This window comes from Hippopotamus amphibius, chromosome 11 (assembly GCF_030028045.1).
Source record: "Hippopotamus amphibius kiboko isolate mHipAmp2 chromosome 11, mHipAmp2.hap2, whole genome shotgun sequence".
NCBI lineage: Eukaryota > Metazoa > Chordata > Mammalia > Artiodactyla > Hippopotamidae > Hippopotamus > Hippopotamus amphibius.
Window position 1 is genome coordinate 38,200,814 of NC_080196.1, and position 22,182 is coordinate 38,222,995.

General features: G+C 38.5%; 1 protein-coding gene across 1 annotated transcript in view; it reads right to left on the minus strand.

The window, feature by feature from the left end:
* Positions 1-22,182, minus strand: part of DNAH8 (dynein axonemal heavy chain 8) — a 291,803-nt gene that overhangs the window by 137,020 nt on the left and 132,601 nt on the right. The window contains exons 42-52 of the mRNA XM_057698986.1: positions 21,328-21,500; positions 19,281-19,459; positions 13,393-13,580; positions 10,413-10,499; positions 10,219-10,326; positions 9,227-9,361; positions 7,493-7,654; positions 3,706-3,952; positions 3,334-3,575; positions 3,106-3,246; positions 1,557-1,794 (exon numbers count right to left, since the gene is read on the minus strand). Of these exons, the coding sequence (XP_057554969.1) occupies positions 1,557-1,794; positions 3,106-3,246; positions 3,334-3,575; positions 3,706-3,952; positions 7,493-7,654; positions 9,227-9,361; positions 10,219-10,326; positions 10,413-10,499; positions 13,393-13,580; positions 19,281-19,459; positions 21,328-21,500 (1,900 nt within the window). The remainder of the gene's footprint in view (positions 1-1,556; positions 1,795-3,105; positions 3,247-3,333; positions 3,576-3,705; positions 3,953-7,492; positions 7,655-9,226; positions 9,362-10,218; positions 10,327-10,412; positions 10,500-13,392; positions 13,581-19,280; positions 19,460-21,327; positions 21,501-22,182) is intronic.

Sequence of the window (22,182 nt, forward strand, 5' to 3'; positions counted from 1 at the left end):
CGGAGTATGGGCTCTAGGCACGTGGGCTTCAGTAGTTGCAGCACATGTGGCTCACAGGCTCTAAGGCGCAGGCTCAGTAGTTGTGGTGCACGGGCTTAGTTGCTCCACGGCATGTGGGGTCTTCCTGGAACAGGGCTCGAACCCAAGTCCCCTGCATTGGCAGGCGGATTCTCAGCCACTTCGCCACCTAGGAAGCCCAGAATGATAAAGTTTCTATTCCTAGTGTACTAAGTTTTATCATGGAAGGATGTTAAATTTCATCAAATGTTCTTTCTACATCTATTTAGAGGACTATATAATTTGTTTGGTTTTTAATATGGTGAATTACATTGACTGGTTTTTAAATGTTAATCCAACCTTCCATCCCTAGAATAAATACCCACTGGGACTTAATATTATCCTTTTATACACTATTGAATTTCATTTGCTAAAATTGTAATAAGAAATGTGTGTCAATGTTCCTGAGGGATAATGGTCTACAGTTTTCTTGCAATGTCTTTTTGGGTATCAGGACAACACTTAACAAACCCTAAAAAGTGGGATGGGAAGTGTTTCTTCCTTACATTTTCTACATTTTGGAAGAGTTTATGTAGAATGAACTGGTATCATTTCTTCCTTAAGTATCTAATTTACTTTACCAGCAAAGTCATCTGGGCCTGGAGTTTTCTCTGTGGGAAGCTTTTTAAAATACAAATAAAAAATTTTTAGTAGATAGAGGGATATTTAGGATATCTATTTCTTCTTGATGAGGTTTGACCATTTGTGTCTTTCAAAGAATTTATCCACTTCATCTACATTGTCAAATGTATTTTCATAACATGGTTTCTAATATTCACTTCTTATTTTTTAATGTCTTTAGGGTCTATAGCAATGTTCCCTCTTTCATTCTGGATCATGGTAATTTATGTCTTCTCTTTTTTTCCTGATATCTCTGGTAAGAGATTTACCAATTTTATTGATCTTTTCAAAGAACTATCTTTGGATTGGCTCTGGATTCTAAGTGAATTCATATCTAGATTTAAGGATGCATTTAATTGTTAGTTTCTTTCAGGGAGAGGTGAGCTGGGCCCTGCCACACATGGGAGGCTGGGGGGCTAAGGTGACAGCTCTGGACTTGGCCGAGTCTGCTACGTGTAACTAGGATCCCATCTGCTTGGTTCATTCTCTGCTTATTCTTGTGTTTCTAGCAGAGAAGTTCTAAGACTGATCTGTCATGTGCATTACCATGCTTTGCATATGAAGAATCTGTGTTCTCTATACTGCTGCCCTTCCTCCTGAAGCAAGAGAAAATAGATGCTGTAAGAGGTATTGCTAACTTATTTATGTCAGATTTCACTTAGACCACTGCAAAAGAAGTCGAGAGCCTCTATAACTGTTCCCAGCATGGCCCATATGCAAAATCCTACTATTCCTTACACATATCCCCTTTAAAAATGGTATTAGCAATTATGTTATTCATAATTAGTTTAATATTTCCCCACAGAAAAGTTTATGGAGTTTATCTTTTTTCCATTTAAAAAAGTCATTTCATTTCAGGTATAAGTCACTGTGCTTACCATAATCAGTAACATAAAACTCATACATGGTTTGATTCGTGCCCTTAGGTATTTCTGGTAAGTTTAACTTGCTTTCATGATTTCGTAAAAAGGCTTCAAGCTTGTCTCTGCTTTCCAATTCTAGAAGGGCTCCTAAACTCCACATTAGAGCAAACACAAATAATTTATGAAGATGTTCAACACATGAAATGCCACCTTCTTCTTTGGAGGGAATTAAACCTTCCAGAAGATTGAGAGACTGAAAATATTCAAAATATAATAAAGTTTTATATTTAGATTTTTTAAAATAAACATTTAAAAATGCTAATAAATTTAAAAGAAGGAGAGAAAGAGAGAAGAAAACAAATGTATCTCCAGCTATTGCTTGACCAGTATGCTACGGCCAGCAGCATTTAGAAGAAAGGCCATTCTGCTTTAGGCAGGCTGCATGACCTAGCAGAAAGGACACCAAACTGGGAATTTGGAGGTATGGTTTCTACCCCCAGCTCATGCCACTAAGGTCTCTGAGTCTCAGTTTCCTGATCTGAAAAGCAAAAGGCCTAGACTAGATGTTTCCTTAGGTAGTTTCTAAAGTTTGGTTATTCCAAATTTTATAGATCAAAGGTTTTATTTATTTTTAACATGGGGAAACTGTGGCTCCAGGGACTAGCCACCTGTTTGGCAAATAAAGTTTCACTGAAACACAGTCACACTCATTCACTGTGTCTGGCTGCCTTTGCAATGCAACAGCAGAGCTGAGGGATTGAGATGGAAAGTTGTGCAAAGGGTAAAACACTTACTATTTGCCCCTTTATGAAAAAGTGTGCCAACCCCCATAGGGTATCAGAAAGAAATGTATCTACAGTAGGACATCCTTTGTCTTTCAAGACAAAATTATTTCAAGGTAAGATTTTCGCTTACATTTGGGCCTCCCGTACTATTTCTAAGCTACCCACCCTCCCTGACTGACATCCCTCGCACTAAGAGAGAATCAAAACACTAGAATGGATAATGAGAGATCATCTATGGACTAGAATCAGGAGAGCCTTTGAAAAATTTACGATTACTTCTGTTTCTTCCAAAGACTAATAAGAAAAACTGGGTGGGGGGGGGCATAATTCTACAAACTACTCAGAGAATTGTTTAAAGGTTTTCCCTATCTAGTATACATACTAAATTTGCAAAGCCAAGACCGCCACCCAAATTTTCCTGCATGCCACCAGCTCCTTGTGTGCTTTTCTGTAGAACTGCTAGCTTTATTTATTTAGTCTATTCTCATTTTTGGACACTCTTTCTGGGAAGGTTATACTAAGCTTGACGACGAGAAAGATAGTTCATTCCTCTTCCCCTGACAATACCGCCCTGGAGAGTGAAATGAAGAGATGGCAGTAAGAGCATCAATAAGATCTTTAATAGGAATCAAGCTTCTCAGAGCCTTCACCGCCACACCACAAAAAGATTTTGATGGACTGCGTGAATTTTCCATTTCAGATACCTCTAAACTGCAACTGAGTGGGGTGGGGGGAGGAATCTCAAATCTAAGTAGTGAATGTACAAAAAAAAATCTTACTTGCACAATATAGTTGCACTCTAAGAGTTGCATTTTTGGATTGAGGTTCAGTTTCATAAATGTATGTATATCCTCAAATATTTTATCATACAGAGTCAGGAATACAGAAGCTTCCTGTGTAGTACGCTTCTTCAACCATGCCTGCAGCAAAGAAAGAGAATCTCTGTTTATAAGAGAGTGAGACATGGAAAAACATTGAACGTGTTTTTGTGGGTCTCTCATCCCCACCTGCAGTATTGGCCTCCAGCTGAGAGCAGAGCTGCTGATGTAGACCATGCCCATTCTAGAAACTGTGGCTGGAGAGGCGTTCTCAATATTGTGGACTTCAAACAAAAGCTTACAATTAGGGGCCATGGGGATGCGATCTCCATTAGCCAGCGTGAGGGTTTTATTGTCATCCAACACAGAATTTAAGTTCTCGATCCAAATGGCATCCACTGGGCCATCTAAAACCAGGAAAATGTTTTCACCTGCCAATAATGAAAACAGAAAATCACTTTTCACCTGCAGATAAGCAAAACAGAAAATTAAAACAAATACTGTGCTATTGATAAACTGGCAGTGAGAAAGAATGACCACCAGAAAAGAGTTTATGTGTACCTTTTTTAGCTTTTAATGTTTTTCTCCACAGAGTAGAAAAAATCCCATCTGTCCAGTCATTGGTTGCCGTGTCCAGTCTGCCAAACATCTGAGGAGCCGTAATAGCTTTTGGATTCATTCGCATTTCCCTGTGAGGCCGTCCGCATTCTGTTAGTGCCTTCATTAGGATTGTTATTACGGTTGTCTTCCCAGAACCACTGGGCCCAAGGGTCATCAAACCATGACGTACCAGAGACGTCTCATATAACTGCACAATGAGATAATCAATTGAAAAATGTAACTTATGAGTCTCTTGCTGACATTCATAGAAGTCGTGTGCAGAAATTTAAAAGCTTAAAATAGGCACTTCATTGAAGTAACTCGTTCACTATTAAAAAGATAAGAACATGCCAAAAAATTTTTTTGTTTGTTTTACAAGAGGTGGATAGCAAATGTGCTGCACATTATAAAAAGATATGTGAAAAATAAACTCAAAATGGATTAAAGACCTAAATGTAAGGCTAGACACTACAAAACTCTTAGAGGAAAACATATGCAGAAAACTCTATGACATAAATCACAGTAAGATCCTTTTTGACCCACCTCCTAGAATAATGGAAATAAAATAAAAAATAAACAAATGGGATCTAACGAAACTTAAAAGCTTTTGCACAGCAAAAGAAATCATAAACAAGACAAGAAGACAATCCTCAGAATGGGAGAAAATACTGGCCAATGAAGCAACAGACAAAGGATTAATCTCCAAAATATACAAGTAGCTCATACAGCTTAATATCGAAAAAGCAAATAACCCAATCCAAAAATGGGCAGAAGACCTAAATAGACATTTCTCCAATGAAGACATGCAGATGGCTAACAAACACATGAAAAGATGCTCAACATCACTCATCATTAGAGAAATGCAAGTCAAAGCCACCATGAAGTATCACCTCACACCAGTCAGAATAGCCATCATCAAAAAATCTACAAACAATAAATGCTGGAGAGGGTGTGGAGAAAAGGGAACCCTCCTGCACTGTTGGTGGGAATCGAAATTGGTACAGCCACAATGGAGAACAGTATGGAGGTTCCTCAAAAAACTAAAAATAGAACTACCATATGACCCAGCAATTCCACTCCTGGGCATATACCATGAGAAAACCATAATCCCAAAAGAAACATGTACCACAATGTTCATTACAGCACTATTTACAATAGCCAGGACATGGAAGCAACCTAAATGCCTATCAACAGAGGAATGGATAAAGAAGATGTGGCACATATATAGAATGGAATATTTCTCAGCCATAAAAAGGAATGAAATTGAGTTATTTGTAGTGAGGTGGATGGACCTAGAGTCTGTCATACAGAGCAAAGTGAGTCAGAAAGAGAAAAACAAATATCATATGTTAACACATATATGCAGAATATAGAAAAATGGTACTGATGAACCCAGTGACAGGGGCAAGAATAAAGATGCAGATGTAGAGAACGGACTTGAGGACAAGGGGTGGGGGGTGAGGGGAAGGGGAAGCCGGGACAAAGTGAGAGAGTAGCATTGACGTATATACACTACCGAATGTAAAATAGATAGCTAGTGGGAAGCTGCTGCATAACACAGGGAGATCAATACGATGATGGGTGATGACTTAGAGGGCTAGGATAGGGAAGGTGGGAAGGAATCATGGGAGGGAGGGAATATCGAGATATATGTATAAATACAGCTGATTCACTTTGTTGTACAGCAAAAACTGGCACAACAGTGCAAAGCAATTATATTCCAATAAAGAGCTAAAAAAAAAAGATATGTAAGAAAGTAATGACAATGTGGAACTTTAATTACATTTTGGAAGTAATTAATTCAGAATCTAGTTTTTGCATATCAAACTACCGTTCCTTGTGATTTCAGTTTGCTAATACATAAGGAGCAGCTTTTCCACGAACAAGCTTTGTCTGTATCCAATATGGTGATATCGCCCCCGGGTGGTGGAAGGCAGCAATACAAACCAGCTCAGCCAAGACCCAAGTTACAAATCAGCCTGCTGGTTCCCCAGAAGCACAGCTGGAGGTGAGGATTCCTGTGCAAGCAAGTGCTCATCAGGGAAACTTTTAGTGGATAAGGGAAGCAGTACAGGAATGGAGAGAGGTCAAACAAAGTGTGATTGAGGACAAAATCCTATAGAGGGCAGACTTAAGACTGGCCCTGAGGGGCACTTTGGAACATAAATTACACCTCTGTGTTTGTTCCACCTGGAAGCAGGAGAGCTTGACTTTCCTACTGCATCACCCAAAAGTCCTTAACTAAGGAACCGTTGTTTTGGGAGCGGGGAAGAATAAACTCCCACGCACTGCCTGCATTCTGTGCCGGCCGAAAAAAGTGGCACCAACCTTCCTGCAGGGAGTGGTATATGTGGGATTGGAATCACAGTTCTAGAAGCCGGGAAAGGGGCACATGGATATGGCAAAAGAGAGTCAAGGAGACATACTAAGAACACGGACAGTGTCTGTTACAATAGGGGTCCCCAACCGCGACCTGTTAGGAACTAGGCTGCACAGCAGGAGGTGAGCGGTGGGCGAGTGAGAGAAGCTTCATCTGCCGCTCCCCATTGCTGGCATTACCACCTGAAACATCCCCATTCCCCCACCGTCCATGGAAAAACTGTCTTCCATGAAACCTGTCCCTGGTGCCAAAAAGGTTGGGGACTGCTGTGTTACAATATCCTGTCTATTGTTTTCTTACTGAAAATAATAATTCAATAATAATTCAGCTGATCGGAGGTAAAATTTGAGTTATTCTAACATTTTAGATAGAAATGCATTGCCTCTGTAATCCCTAGTTTAAAAGCAACAGAGGTACTGGCCATATTATATTCAACAGTAATGTGTTTGACATTAAATAAGAACACAATATTCTAGCCCCCACCAGCTGAGATGACTAAGATTTCAGCACTCAGTATATTGTATGTATACTGCATGTAAAATGTTTTCCCAGAAATTTTTTTTTAAAAAATGTTTAATGGTTTCCAATAAATAGATGAGGAAAAATACTTTGATTTGTCCCCCCCATATGCTTCCTTGTAAGATTTGGATCCGTCTCATACACTTGCACTGCTTACCATCTGGCAAGAAGAGTAAGTTAAAAAAAAGAATCGCTATTTTTCAAATGCGATTTTTAACTCTCCACAATTTTGGCTCCTTCATTTTCCAAAAGCCCTGGAAAATACCCCCAACGCATCAAGCTCGTAGGGATTTAATTCAGCATCTCTGCTAGACCTTCTTGGCTCTGCTTGATAAAATCATTGGTAGATTGTCACAAGGATGAAATGTGATGGACAGAAACACATCAAGAGACACAGGCAAAAGATTTAATTTAGGTGTGAACATGCCCACACATAAAGCAGGAGCAAAGTACCACCTCCAGATTCCTCAAGCTCCATGCCCTATGGAGGCCCCTGCCTATGGGTGATGCTGCCTGACTGGCACGAGAGCCAGCTGGGTCATTCCCTTTCCCTGCATTTTTTATAACCTACTATCCCCTCGCAACTATTCTCGAGATTCTGGTTACCACCTAACCTCATCAGGTGTAAGCAACTTCAGTAAATGCTTGATTAATGTGAAGCAGGGTAAATCCACACTAAAACACCTAGGACCAACACCTCTCCCTGAGGACTCTTCATGCAATGATGTGTTTTAATTTAGTCTCCACATTTACATCAAATAAGACTAACATCACAAGTTCTTCTCTTCAAATGACAGTCTTTAACAATACCCATTAATCATCATACTGATAACATTAAAAATGTTTTACCTGCACAAGTTTGAGATTCCAGGGTGGATGATTAATCAAACCTTCCAGGTGAACCTGGTTGGCTACTGCAGCTTGGAGTTCCACATAAGTATTACTATCTAGTTGTAATCCTGGAAACAGGTCATTGATTAAGCTGAGGAACAGGGGTTCATCTTCATCAATCTAAGGTGACACAGAATAAATTTACTGAGTCAGTCAACAATGTAGCTCGAAGCAGAAGCTCATAGCACTTGTCACTTTATGCCCAAAGAACCATTTTATTACTCTCTCAGCCACACTCGTATGCTCTAGTACTTTCTCCCAAACAGCACCACTGAATCCACATTACCTATAGTACTGCACCCAAAGTTCCCTGGCATTCAAGGTCTTCTTCCAATCTATTGCTCAAAGGTTTGATCTCATTTATCACATGAATGTTCTGCTTCCCACAGACAGGTATATGCACTAACCTCAAAAACATACAAGTAACAGTCCCAATCCCATGTGAGTAGAGTATTAATATTTCACTTAAATTAGGAAAATATCTGTAACCCTGTATGACTAGCTCATTCAACATTGGCTGGAAAACTCCATCAGAGCAGTTTTCTTTCTTAAAAGGAGTAGGTTTGAGTAAATGGACTCCAATCCTTATTTACCACATCTTTAATATCTGGCACAAAAGATCACCCCATTCCCAACTGCTAACTCCCTCTAAATATTTCCTTATTCTCCAGGGGGTTCCCCGATGCTTTCTGGAATTCTTGTCTAGAAGTTTCAAGAATACCATTACTAATGGAGGGAGCAGTGTCTCTAGCAGCAGAAAGTCTCGTGGATTTTTGTTCCAGCTTCTCAACTGACTGTGACTGTGAGTGAGTCCCACAAACGTGACTCCCCCATAAGGAAAATGGCGATAAGCACACTGCTATCCATGTCCCCTAGAGTGGTTGTGAGACTCAAACAAGACAACACTCCTGAAAAGATTTTGTAATAGTCATTAACTACACAGATGTTAGTTGTTAGTTTTGTAACTGAATGCCAACTTCCTAAGATCCATTTCTTCCTCAGCCTTGTACTCCCAGGGCATGGACATGATCTGTACCACATAGAAGCCCCTGAATAAAAGCCACATGAACCTGTCCATCAGCCAGTTCAAAACAACCTGGCTGTAACTGTGACAAGCATGAAGGCAGTGAAATAATTATTGTCATCTCCACAACAAACTTTTAATGCATATTTGGAAAATAGAAATGGTGTTGATGTTTTGGGAGAGACATAGCTAAGCTAGTCACATACACAGAAAGCAAAAAACGCTTCCATGGTTCCCTATGAACCCAGATTTTCATGTTTAGAATCTGTGTTACGTTATAATGGACTGACATTTGGGGGCTGGAGCCCACTGATGAAGCCTGAATTATGGCACACAACAGATAAAAGGATATATTTCCAGCCCATGTTGGTCATAAAAAGCCATGGCTTTTATTTGGAGGGGGGTTGCCTCCTTCTGAAATCAGTGGTAACTTCCCTGCAATGTTTGTTTGGTTTTTTTTTTCTTTTCCATGCCTGTGTGGCATGTGGGATCTTAGTTCCCCAACAAGGGGTTCAACCCGGGCCCCCTGCAGTGGAAGCTTGGAGTTCTAACCACTGGAAGCCCCACTTCCCTGCAATTCTTAATGTTAACAGCTTCACATGAGCCAACCCCAGTTGTCAGCCAGGTCAAAATCTTGAAAGAGAAATTAATTCAGAGAAGAAAGATACCAGTTTAGAAAGGTTCATATCTCTCAGTCCTCTCATGACCGTGCTTAATTCACTATCCTCTGGTCTGGCTCTTTTCTGAGATCCAAGTGTCCTCAATACAGATAGAATATTTCTCAACCCAAAGTCATAATGAACCTAAGATGAGAAAAGAAAGAAAAAAGATTATTCAATTGAAAAATTCTAAATGTAGACTCACTATGTATTACATATAGATAGATATTCTGATACTTATATACTGTAGTTTTGGAGTGGCTGAGCGGCAAAGTTTTATTTGCTCAATCTCCCACCTTTCCTTTGACTGAAAAATGATCACTCCACTGGAAAGATCAAGCTGTATGATGCAGCGTTCACCACTTAAATATCTTTTGAGAACAATACAGTCTGATAGTCTGAGTGGCAGTCACTTAAAATGTACGGCCAATAGGTTACATACTATGTGATTCCCTTTATGTCATATTTTTGAAATAACAAAATTATAGAGATGTAGATAAGATTAGGGCTACAAAGGGCTATAGGCATTTGGGAGAGAGGTGGGCGTGGCTATAAACTGGTAGCAGGAGGGAACCTTGTGGTGATAAACAGTTCTGTATGTTGACTGTGGTGGTGGTTACATGCATACACGTTTGCATAGGATTACACACACACACAACACACAAACACACACACACAGAAGCACATGAAAAATTGGGTGAAGTCTTAGTAATCTCTGTTTATTGTACCAATGTCAATCTTCTGATTTTGTTATTGTACTATAAGATGTCAACACTGAGAAGCAGGGTGAAGAGTGCACTTCTTTGCAACTTTCTATGAGTCTAGAATTATTTTAAATTAAGAAAGTTTTAAAAACATAATTAATAGGCCAAATTAATTATAAGTATATTTTAGAAAATAGTCAAGGAATTTTTTAACTCCCTAATTAGCATTTATCAAGGTAAAATTATAAAGTTAAAAACAAGTTTTTAGCTAGGGGAAAAATAGATATACAAAGTTACCTGTTTAGTCAGTTGCTCCTCACAGAGTTTGTAAAGTACATAAAACTTTTGAGCCAAGATAACATTTTCAAGAAAACCACAGCTTGCAAGTTTAACTCGCATAATGATCTGAAAATTAATATAGTGAAATTTTTCAACTTTAGTGAAAAACAAGAACATAAATTGTATTATGTTTTTAAATCCTGATTGCATACCTGTCTATCAGGAACCATCATAGCAACAGTTCTAAACTGAATTTTTAAGTTCTCTGGTAGTTCCTGGCGCCCAGCATATCCAGGGTTCTAAAAATTAAAATTATTTAATTTTAATTGTTGATATAATTTTCATTTCATGAATAAAAATACATTTCAAATCCCTAAGTCAGATTTTAAGAGGGTCCTGAAAAATATTAGATTCATAAAATGTCCCTCTTTTCACAAAAATGTGTATTGGACCATCCATATTTTTTATTAATGTCACATCACTCCCTCTTACATGTTTCCATTTTCATTACACTAATAAAGTCTCACACACACACACAAACACACCACTCTATGTAGCAAAAATTAAGTATCTGTGCACCTATTTATTAAGATAATAGAAAAGAAAATGAAAGAAAACTGAATAAATACTGGGATAATTATGCTCTAAAATATGTTATCGGAAGAGAAAGAAAATTCAGGATTTCATACTAATCAGTTTACTTAGGTAATTTTTATTTCATCTCTTCCATTATCCTTCGCAGTCAGAATTATAGAGTTCTGTGGCTGACAAAGTACCATTAAAAAAAAATGGGGATGAAGGGAAATAAAGATGGGAATGATGAGAAAAACACTGAAAAGCACAAAAGTAGAGGTGGAAAGAAAGCTAATAAGAAGCAAAAGTCTGAGGATAGGTCAGAATCAAAAGTCCCAAGGGAAGGGCTAGGTGGTTCAAAGACAAGTAAGGCAGAGAGGAGGCAGTTATTTTAGTAAAGTGAATGAAGAAAGCTTCAGTCCTTGAGCATTTACCAGGCTCTGTCAATAGGCCAAATAACTTGCTAGGTGCTGGGAATACAAAGGTTGCTGGCTGCCTCTCAATATTCCTTTTTTCATCCTTAGTCACAGAACCCCAGTTGCAAGCTGGGTGCATCACCACCCATATTTAAAACCACATTTCCCAGCCTGTCTTGCAGCTGGTGTGATTAAATTCTACACTGGGAGTCACAAAAGATGCAGTGTATGAAATAAACTTGATGTCTGTCTGAAGACAGTTGATTTAATCAATTGGCTGTAACAGATGCTTCTGTAGCATCTTGGGTTATAAAGTGACCTTGAAGATGGAAACCATGATGGTGCAGCAACACTGAAGGATCTTAAGAGAATACATCCTTAGATGTTAAGCCACTATGTTTCACATCTCAGTTATTCACAGCCTAATACAATATCTAATTGATATTTCCAATATTATCCTTAATTCAAAGGGAACATTAAGCTTCTTTTAAATTCTTCTGAGCCACAGTATCACACTGAGTAAATTTCTTCATCTAATTTCCTGAGTTATAACTGATCACTTCAGGATTATTAATATTTACCCCCAATTGCCTTACTGGTTGTTTGCTTACATTAAAGCTTATCAGAAAATTTTCTGATTTTTCTTCCTCCAATTTATCTCTATCCACTCCGGACACTTAAAACTCAGAGTACTTGTGTTATCTTGTGACTTAGAGACTTAACAGAATACAGATCATTTAAAACCATTAAGTAAAACCGGTTCAACATTAACTTACTTCCCCAATTTATAAACTCCTTTGTTTATTCATGCCTTTGGCTTTCTGTCTTTACTACACTGTATCACAAAGGTCTGCCCTCAATAACATGGTAGCTGAATTTGTTACAATTCTTTGGTATAGGATCTTGCTGACTTATTTTGGAAATTTGAAATCATTTCCATCATCCTTTATTAAGTGTCAGAGAAATGCCAAGTGTAGAGGTTAAGTAGTCAGGTTTGGATGTTAGACAGACAATAACATCTTTCTCTAACTGGCTGTGTGACTTGAGCAAGTTTTTTCTAACTTCCCTAAGCCTTGGGTGTCTTGGTTATAAAATATCCACCATACAAAATACTACAGGACTATACCTCCCTGACCCTTCAAAGTTAGGTGTGGCCACATAAACTGCTTTAACCAATAGTTGTGATTTGTGTCACTTATGGACTGAAACCCTAAGAACCAGAATATAATTCTTCTTGTTCTATTTTTTCCTTTGCTACAACAACCAATAATGACTGAGACAGTGCAACAGTAAGGACATGTAAAGCATCCCCTGCTCTCTCCACCCTGACACCATCAACCCAAAGAGGACAAGGGGCATGAGAGAGTAATAAATCTTTGAGGTTTTTAAACTACTGAAATTTGGAGATTGTTATTGTAGCTTCCCTGTCTGATACAATATATAAAATATTTAGCCCATCACTTTACACAAAATTAGTACTCAGTAAACAGTAGCTATTTTTATCATTAACACATCACTATTTTATCTTCTGCCTGGAGTATTTTTACTACTCAAAAAAAAAATCATATAACAGGGACTATCCTCTGACCCCTGGATTGTCAGTCATTTACCCACATACTTACTTTTATTTAAGTCTATAACAATTAAAACAATAAATTGCATTTCAAACCTATGTTCTTCAATCCCTTTTAAAATCACATCAAAAAGTATAAAATACTTAGGAATAAACCTAACTGAGAAGGTGAAAAGAATGAAATAATGCTGTTTGCAGCAACATGGATGGACCCAGAGATAATCATACTAAGTGAAGTAAATCAGACAAAGACAAATATTATATATCACTTATATGTGGAATCTAAAATATGATAGAAATGAACTTATTTACAAAACAGAAAGAGACTCACACAGACACAGAAAATAAACTTATGGTTACCAAAGGGGAAAGGGAGTGGGGGAGGGATAAATTAGGAGTTTGGGATTAGCAGATACAAACTACTATATATAAAATAGATAAAAACAAGGTCCTAGGATATCACAGGGAACTATATTCAATGTCTTATAATAAGCTATAAGGGAAAAGAATATGAAAAAGAATATATATATCTGAATCATCGTGCTGTACACCAGAAACTAATACAACTTTGTAAATCAACTATGCTACTTCAATTAAAAACTTAAAAATATATAAAACCTATGTTCTCACCATTGTTAAGAAGATTCCAAATTCTGGATTTAAATCAACACAATCACCATCAGAAAAAATGAACTGTTTTTTTCTCTCTTTTCTTGCTGTCAAGACAATGTAAATTTGTTGGGCTGCCACTGATAATACCGGCAATTCAATTCTGTTAAACTCATCAAAACAGCCCCAAGAACCTGACTGTGCAAGACCTGGTGTGTGAAAAACAGTTAATTTGATAAGTTTTACTTTGTAATATACCTTCTTGATAGCAATTATTTCTCCAAAGCACTCTCAAACAATAATATATTGAAATACAACTTATATAAATTTCATATCTGGCTGTTTATAAAGACATATTTAATTCCAGTGATATAGAGAGGTTTAATTATTTGTACATCATCACCAAAACAGTGAAAATAGTACACTGCCAAAATGAAAAGTATAGACACATCATTACACCAGGGATGGTGAAGGGTTTTGATAAAAATATGATTCAGTCTGGATGTGCCACCTCTAGTGGGGATGGAGGTAAAGTAGCCATAATGTTTGGGGAAATTAACAAAATAAGGGATGCTCCATCTGGATCAGATTACTCTGTTCCTTTCTTACTGCAATGAGATAAATGCCAGGAAGCTAGGAGAGACAGAGAATGGTCAAAAGGATGTTTATTTATTCCTTACAAAACCCAGCACAAAGGAAGACCTGGATATTGGGAACATTGCTCCTGTCTAATCTCTAAGGATGAAAACCTTCATTATCTTCAACTGCACAAAATGCTCTTCTTTCTTTTATTATTATTGCTTCCCCCCACCTACCCCCAACTTTTTCTTCTTTATCCTTTGGGAACTTTCATTACATGGATATTGGAACTTATATATCTATCCCTATGGCTCTAAATTTTTCTTTCAAACTTTCTATTTCTTTTTGCAATGTACTCTCCTGGCTAGATATTCCAACTCAAAAGAGGTTTTGTTTTGTTTTTTCAATTTTTATTTTCAATTTCTGATTATTCCAATTGTTATTCCTTTCATAGCAGCCTATTTTTTCTTTAATTGGTTATATGTGACAAATTCTTGAATCTCTCTGAAGCCATTAATTTTAGTTACTTTTGCATTTTCTTTGGTTTCCTCTATTAATCAGTTAAGTGGTCAGCAGGTCTCTTTGCTGTTTGGGCGTGCCTCCTTAATGTCTTCAAATATTTTATGATACTTGGTTATCTCTTCATCTGTGTGTATTTCCTCATTCCAAATGCAAATTCCTGTTTGCAGGATGCATGGCTGCCTCCGGCAATTTGGGGGAAGGGATGAGAGAGGCAGGAGAGCTTACCCTCTGGGTCTGGAACTTGAGATCTGACCTGGTGCAGTGCTTGCCTCTCTGGCACAAGCCTCCACCTGGTGTTGATCTTTGTCAGGACTCCCACTTCAGAGCTTTTACATGGAGGAAAAAATACTGCAGACACCCACTTCCTTTTCTTTTTCTCTGCTTTCTGCTATGGTTTTGGCATTCTAGGATTTACCTAGTGCTCTAGTTTGCTTCTCCCCAACCATCTTCAACCCTTAAGTCACGAGTGATCCACAAAAGAACTTTCTCTTTGATTAAAAAGTGATTCTTTGGGTTTAAAAAAAATTTTAAAGGACAGGCAATTATAATAAACAATACAATGAATACCCACGTACCCACCTATCAAATCTTAACAATTTTGCTTCAGAGTTGATCCTAAAGAATAAACTATTAGAACTATGGTTCAAGTTCATGTATGTCTCTCTTGGATCCACACCCCCTCTCTCTTCAGAGGTAACCTCTATCCTGAATTTGATGTCAGTGGTTCCTATGCATGTTTTGTGTGTGTGTGTGTGTGTGTAACAGTTTATTTTTTTTAAATAAATTTATTTATTTATTGGCTATGTTGGGTTTTCAAAGCTGCACACAGGCTTTCTCTAGTTGTGGTGAGCGAGGGCTATTCTTCATTGTGGTGCATGGGCTCCTCATTGCAGTGGCTTCTCTTGCTGCGGAGCATGGGCTCTAGGCAGGTGGGTCTCAGTAGTTGTGGCACACAGGCTCAATAGTTGTGGCTCACGGGCTCAGTTGCTCTGTGGTATGTGGGATCTTCCTGGAGGGATCGAACCCCTGTCCCCTGCATTGGCAGGCGGGTTCTTAACCACTATGCAACCTAGGAAGTCCCCTTATGCATGTTTTTAAACTACTGCTCTTATGCATGTATTCACAAACACTACATACTCTGCTTGTTCAAAATTTGTTGTGTGTATATCTATTTTTCTATATATCTATAAAATACTGTACATATACAGTATAAATACATACAGTATATAATCAAATTAATATATAATTAAATTTATTTGCTGTTCTCTGAAGCAGTGGTATCCACTTACACACACAGAAGAAGTACTAAGAGTTACAGTTTCTATACACCCTTACCAACAGTGATTTGTCAGACTTTTCCATTCTTACCAATTGGCAAGATTGAGAATGGTATCCCATTATTGTTTTGTATTTAATAATGATTTGAAGAAAATCTTTCTTTTTTTTCTTCTGGCACCATGGCATGTGGGATCTTAGTTCCTCAGCCAGGGATCAAACCCGTGCCCTCTGCAGTGGAAGCACAGAGTCTTAACTACTGGACCACCAGTGAAGTCTGAGGAAAATCTTTCTTAATGATGGATATTAATCTTTTGTCAGCTGTACATGTTCAAATATCTTCTCCCAGTCCTTATTTTTTTCCTCCTTCTTAAATGGAGACATACCACAAAAGACTATAAAATTACACACACACACACACAGACATGACCCTTGAATAATGCAGGGGTTAAGGGCGTGGACACTACACGCAGTTGAAAATCCATATATAACTTTGCAGTCAGCCCTCCCTTATCCACAGTTCCACATCTAGGGATTCAACCAACCTGAGATCATGTAGTACTGTAATAGGCATTTAGTTTTTAAAAAATCTGTGTATAAGTGGACCTGCACAGTTCAAACCTGAGTTGTTCAATGTATATATTTCCAACAGCAAGGTAACTAAAGATAAAGAGCTGGATGAGCAATCCCATAGTATCTATTACAGGGATATTCTCTTACCCCAGTTAAATGTATCAATTTTTTTTTATGGCCTGTGATTTTTGTATTAAAAAGTCCCTTTCTACTCTGAGAACAAAGATATTTGCCTTTATTACCTTCTAAAAGCTATACAGGTTTTGCCTACCACATTCACGCATTTAATCCCCAGAACTGATTTTTACACGTTATAGGGATCCAATTTCCCTTGTTAAATATTAATCATCTATTGTACCAGAATAATTAATAACAAAGTCTATCTCTTCATCACTGATTTTCTTTTATATAGTCTTTTTTAAAATATTTATTTTATTTTATTTATTTATTTTGGCTGCATCGGGTCTTAGTTGCCGCACACGGGATCTTTGTTGTGGCGAGCGGGCTTCTCTCTAGTTGTGGCGTTCAGGCTTAGGTGCTCCATGGCATGTGGGATCTTATTTCCCCAACCAAGGATTGAACCTGTGTCCCCTGCATTGGAAGGCTGATTCTTTACTACTGGACCACCAAGGAAGTCCCATCTTCATCACTGATTTTGAATACCAGCTTTTCCATATGTCAAGTGTCCCTGGCCTATTTCTGCATTCTCTACTACATTCCATGAGTCTATTTATCAGCCCCTGCACCAATACCACGCTCTCTTAATTATGTATTAAATGATATCTTTCTGAAATTTTCATTTTCTAACTGCTTTTTGGTGGTTAGTTGAAATAAAATTTATTTTGTGTGTTGATTTCATATTCAAGTAAAGCTGCTAAATTCGACTTTCTATAGCTTTGTTGAATTTTCTTTACAGTCTACCATGTCATTTGTAAACAATGACATTTTGTACTTCTTCCTTGCCAGGCTTTGTATTTTTGTTGTTGCTGTTGTTGTTCCTTACTGTACTGGGTAGGATACAGAATACAATTATGAATAGAAGTAATAGTAACGGAAATCCTCATCTTATACCTCATCTCAAAGAAAATGCTTTCAAAGAATAAAGATGCAGATGCAGAGAACAGACTTGAGGACATGGGGTGGGGGGTGAAGGGGAAGCTGGGACGAAGTGAGAGAGTAGCATTGACATATATACACTACCAACTGTAAAATAGATAGCTAGTGGGAGGCTGCTGCATAACACAGGGAGATCAACTCAATGACTGGTGATGACAGAGAGCTGAGATAGGGAGGGTGGGAAGGAGTCGCGGGAGGGATGGGATATGGGGATATATGTATAAGTACAGCTGATTCACTTTGTTGTACAGCAGAAACTGGCACAACAGTGTAAAGCAATTATACTCCAATAAAAAGCTTACAAAAAAAGAGAACACTTTCAAATTGTCAGCAGTATGATGTCTGCTGTGGATGCCCTTTATCAAGTGAGCTACATGGATGGATATCTATCTGGGGGGGAGAATCTAAGGATCAGCAAGCATAAGGAGGGGGGAATGTGTTTTGGGATGTTTGAGAAACATCACAGAGGTCAATGGGGCCACAGTAGAGAGAGTGAGGGGACAGTATCAGGAGATGAGGTCAGAGGTCAGAGCAATGCAATGGGGAAGGAGCAGGTATGATTGTATAAAACAATATAGAACCATTGTAAGGATTTCGGCTCTTATTCTCAGTGAAGCCAGTGCCCATCTTTCAGCAGGAGAGGGTCACGATCTGACTTACAAGTAGAAGATCTAGTTTTGAGATTAAACTGGAGAGCACAAGGGTAAACTCAGGGAGACCAAGTAGGAGGCTTATTGGAGTAGCACTGGTGACAGATGATGATTGGCTTGAACTAGGATGACAGCAGCGGGGATAATAAAAGGCAGCTGGTGTTGGATGTATTTTGAAGGTAGAGCTAATAGTGTTTGCTGACACTTGGATGTGAGTATGAGAGCAAGAGAGGTGTAAAGGATAGGTCAAAGATTTTTGTGTAAGTATCTGGAAGAATGGAGTGGGTATTTAGTGTGTCGGGAAAGGCTGAGGAAGAAGTAGATACGCAGAGGGAGGACTGGGAGTTTGGGTTTGGATATAGTGAGTTTGGACCTGTTAGATATTAAAGTGGCTATGTCAAGGAGTAGATATCAGTTGTATTATGCGAATCCAGAGTTTCAAGGGAAAGTCCGAGCTAAAGATGTAAATTTGATCATTTAGATAGTATGTAAAGTTTGGGTCTGCATGAGATCACGAAGAGAATACCACCAAGCACGGAGTCCTGAGACTGAAGTGCTCTCTAATCTTTTTTCTTTGTCCATCTAAACCACCTGCTATCTTTCCAGATTTTCTCAAAATTTCCTACCTGCTAGTGCCTTCCCCCGCCCCTGCCGCCCCCGCTGCCCCACTTCTTCTTTTCTAGTGTTACCATCCTTTTAAAAATCTTTCAGGAATTCCCTGGCAGTCCAGTGGTTAGGATTCTGTGCTCTCACTGCCAAGGGCCTGGGTTCGATCCCTGGTCAGCGAACTAAAATTCCATAAGCCATGCAGCAAGGCCAAAAATAAATAAATAAATAACAAATAAAAATCTTTCATTTCAGTGGGATTTAATGCAGGAAGAGAAGTCATATGTGTCATCAGTTTGCTACCCTAATCTTATCTCCTCCACCATTGTTCCAGGCAAATTGATTCCATTTTCATAATCCAATACACATTCAACTCATGAACTGTAATGCCAGCAACAGTATTGAACAATATTAAATCGATGACATCCAGCCATTTCTGAGTGAGAAAAATGGCAATATCATATGCATCAACCTATATTAATTTTGGTTATGTGGGATACTATCATTTTAGACTTCTATCAGAAAATAATATTTAATTGCAGTAAAAATAAATTCACCAAAAATAACTTAACAGTGATTGGCACTTGCCTTTAAAAATCCTTCCTAGCCCTCTGAAATCCATTTGATCTGAGCAGTTAAACACGACCACATATTTTCCCAAACATCTTCCCATGTCTTTCGTAGTTTCTGTTTTGCCGGTGCCCGCAGGTCCTGCTGGAGCCCCTCCCATATTCATTCCCAAAGCCTGTGCCAAAGTGATATAGCATCTGCAAGTGTGAATGAGATAAAGCATCGTGAATACAGGATAACACATGTTACAGTGAAGCAAAAGCAGAAGTCCAAAGTGATTCGAATGAGCCTGTTTGTTTTAGAGTCTGAGCAGCCCACATAAAAGACAAGCAAGCAAACAAGGCTGGAGTATCTGATATTCATTAGACAAATTACAGTGTTTGCAAAAACACTCAACTCTGACATAAAATTTGCAGGCCTTCCTTCCATTGTGGTCAGGATAAATCCTAAGTCAGAGAACCAAATAAGCAGCGGTATGCTGGCAGATGTTTAACAATGGGCTCTCTAGCAAAAAAAAAAAAAAAAAAAACAAACCTGATTTTTTTTTTTGGCCATGCCACATGGCTCGTGGGCTCTTAGTTCCCTAACCAGGGATCAAACCTGTGCCCTCTGCAGTGGAAGTGTAAAGTCCTACCACTAGACTGCCAAGGGATTCCCTAAATCTGATTTTTATGTCTGCTGATTTCTGTTACATAAATACTTCCACCATGGCTGATGACAAGCTACCAATGTAATAGCACAAAACTGGAAAGAGATGCATGACATTGGCTCTTGCAAGCTGGTACAGCCAGCTCCAGCACATCACTGGAAGTAAATTCTTTTACTATGAAATGTTTCACTCATTTAGACACACGCAAAGAACAATATAATGAATCTCCTTGTATCCATAATCCAGCTTCAGTTATATTTATTCCAGATCTAAGCAAACAGTAAAGCTTCATGAGACATGAAGCTTTATATGTAAACATCGATTGAAGGGAAAACACCCTGAAAATTTTAGGTTGCAATGGGACTGGGCATATAAAGGGAGGTTGGATGAGTCTAGAGAAGGCTGAAGATACAATTTGGCTGTATCATAATTTTACCTGGAGGCAGCTGTATTTAAAGTAATAGCAGAATTAATTGTTCTAGGACCCAATTTAAGTTGATTCTACAAACATTTATTGTCTTCTAGGCATAGCATCTTGAACTTGGTGTTGGGGGGTATACAAAGATGAAAAAGAATCAGTTTTTTTTTTAATAAATTTATTTACTTATTTATTTATTGGCTGTGTTGGGTCTTTGTTGCTGCACGTGGACTTTCTCTGGCAGTGGAGAGCGGGAGCTGTTCTGTTGCAGTGCATGGGCTTCTCATTGCGGTGACTTCTCTTGTTGCAGAGCATGGGCTCTAGACATACAGGCTTCAGTAGTTGTGGCATATGGGGTCAATAGTTGTGGCTTGTGGGCTCTAGAGCGCAGGCTCAGTAGTTGTGGTGCAGGGGCTTAAGTTGCTCCATGGCATGTGGGATCTTCCCAGACCAGGGCTCAAACCCGTGTCCCCTGCATTGGCAGGCACATTAACCACTGTGCCACCAGGGAAGTCCCAAGACCCAGTTCTTATCTAGTGTCTGATACTGGAAACAATGGTGAGAGGATCTGCCATTGACTGATTACTCAGACCTGACCAAGAAACATTACTTTAGCTATTAATTTCCACACTTGAAAAATCAATACACTAATAAGCTAGACTATCTCCAAGGTCCCTTCCTTCCTTGCAATTCTAATGACCCCTTTATGGTTCTAGAAACATTTGTCCATCTTGCAATCTAAACTTCATTAGTAAAAGTCTCATAGTCAACATTCAAGCATCCTTTTATTCTTTCATCTTTTTCTATCTCATAAAATTTTAACATATATGTGCCTTTAAGTAACAGCGATGGTTATTTCATTGTTAGACTCTGACGAGCTAGCACAGACCTGACATGACAGCAATATGCTTTTGTTAATATTTTACATGCAATTTCAAAACAATTTTCAGCACATGATTTAATTACAAAAATGGAATAACAAAAAGGGAGTTTCCTACCTATCTGTCAATGGAGTTATAACAAGACGATCAGTGCATCCCAGAAATTCATTTTGGTAAATAAAATCAACATCTGTAATAGACACCACTGTTTGATCCAAATCTTCCTTAAAGTAAAATCTACTCTGTTTTAGCCATTCAAAATCAGTAACTGATTTGATATGCATTTTTACCTTAAAAACATGAAATACAAAGAGATTACATAGGGAATTGCAACAGCATAAAACACAAACATATGGGCAGTTTTTATCCACTCTTTTATGAATTAATTCTCATTCTTTTAACATATATTTACTGAGTCCCCTCCTTGGGCCTGATACTGTGCTTGAACAAAGACAGACATGGTTCCTGCCTTTTGAAGCTGACAGAAAAGGACAAAAGACAATCAGATAAACAAGTAATTGCAATAAAGTAGGAAAGGAAACTCAGGGTCATGAAATTATGTAGCAAGAAGGCCCCATCTAGTCTAGGAGGTCTGACAGGGATACTCGGAGAAAGAAATATCTAAACTAAACCCTGCAAAAAATAGCAGGAATTAGCCACGGAAATAAAAGAGAAGGTGTGATGGAGGTGTAGGAGGGCAAACCATTCTAGATGAAGACCCAGAAGATCTGGTTGGCATGTTCAAGAAACTGAAAGAAGTTCAGTACAGCTGAGGCATCCAGAACTCTGGAGAAAGAGTGAGAGCTGAGGTTTCATAGGGCAGGGGAAAGAGGTTGGGCACTGTTCTCAAAGCAGTGCGAAGCCACCGAAGAAGCAGAGAAACACGTGTTCATATATGCACACATGCCTTCTTGCAACAGCACTGTGGCCAAACCAATCAATCTGCCCAGTCATCAGGTCACACGCATGGGG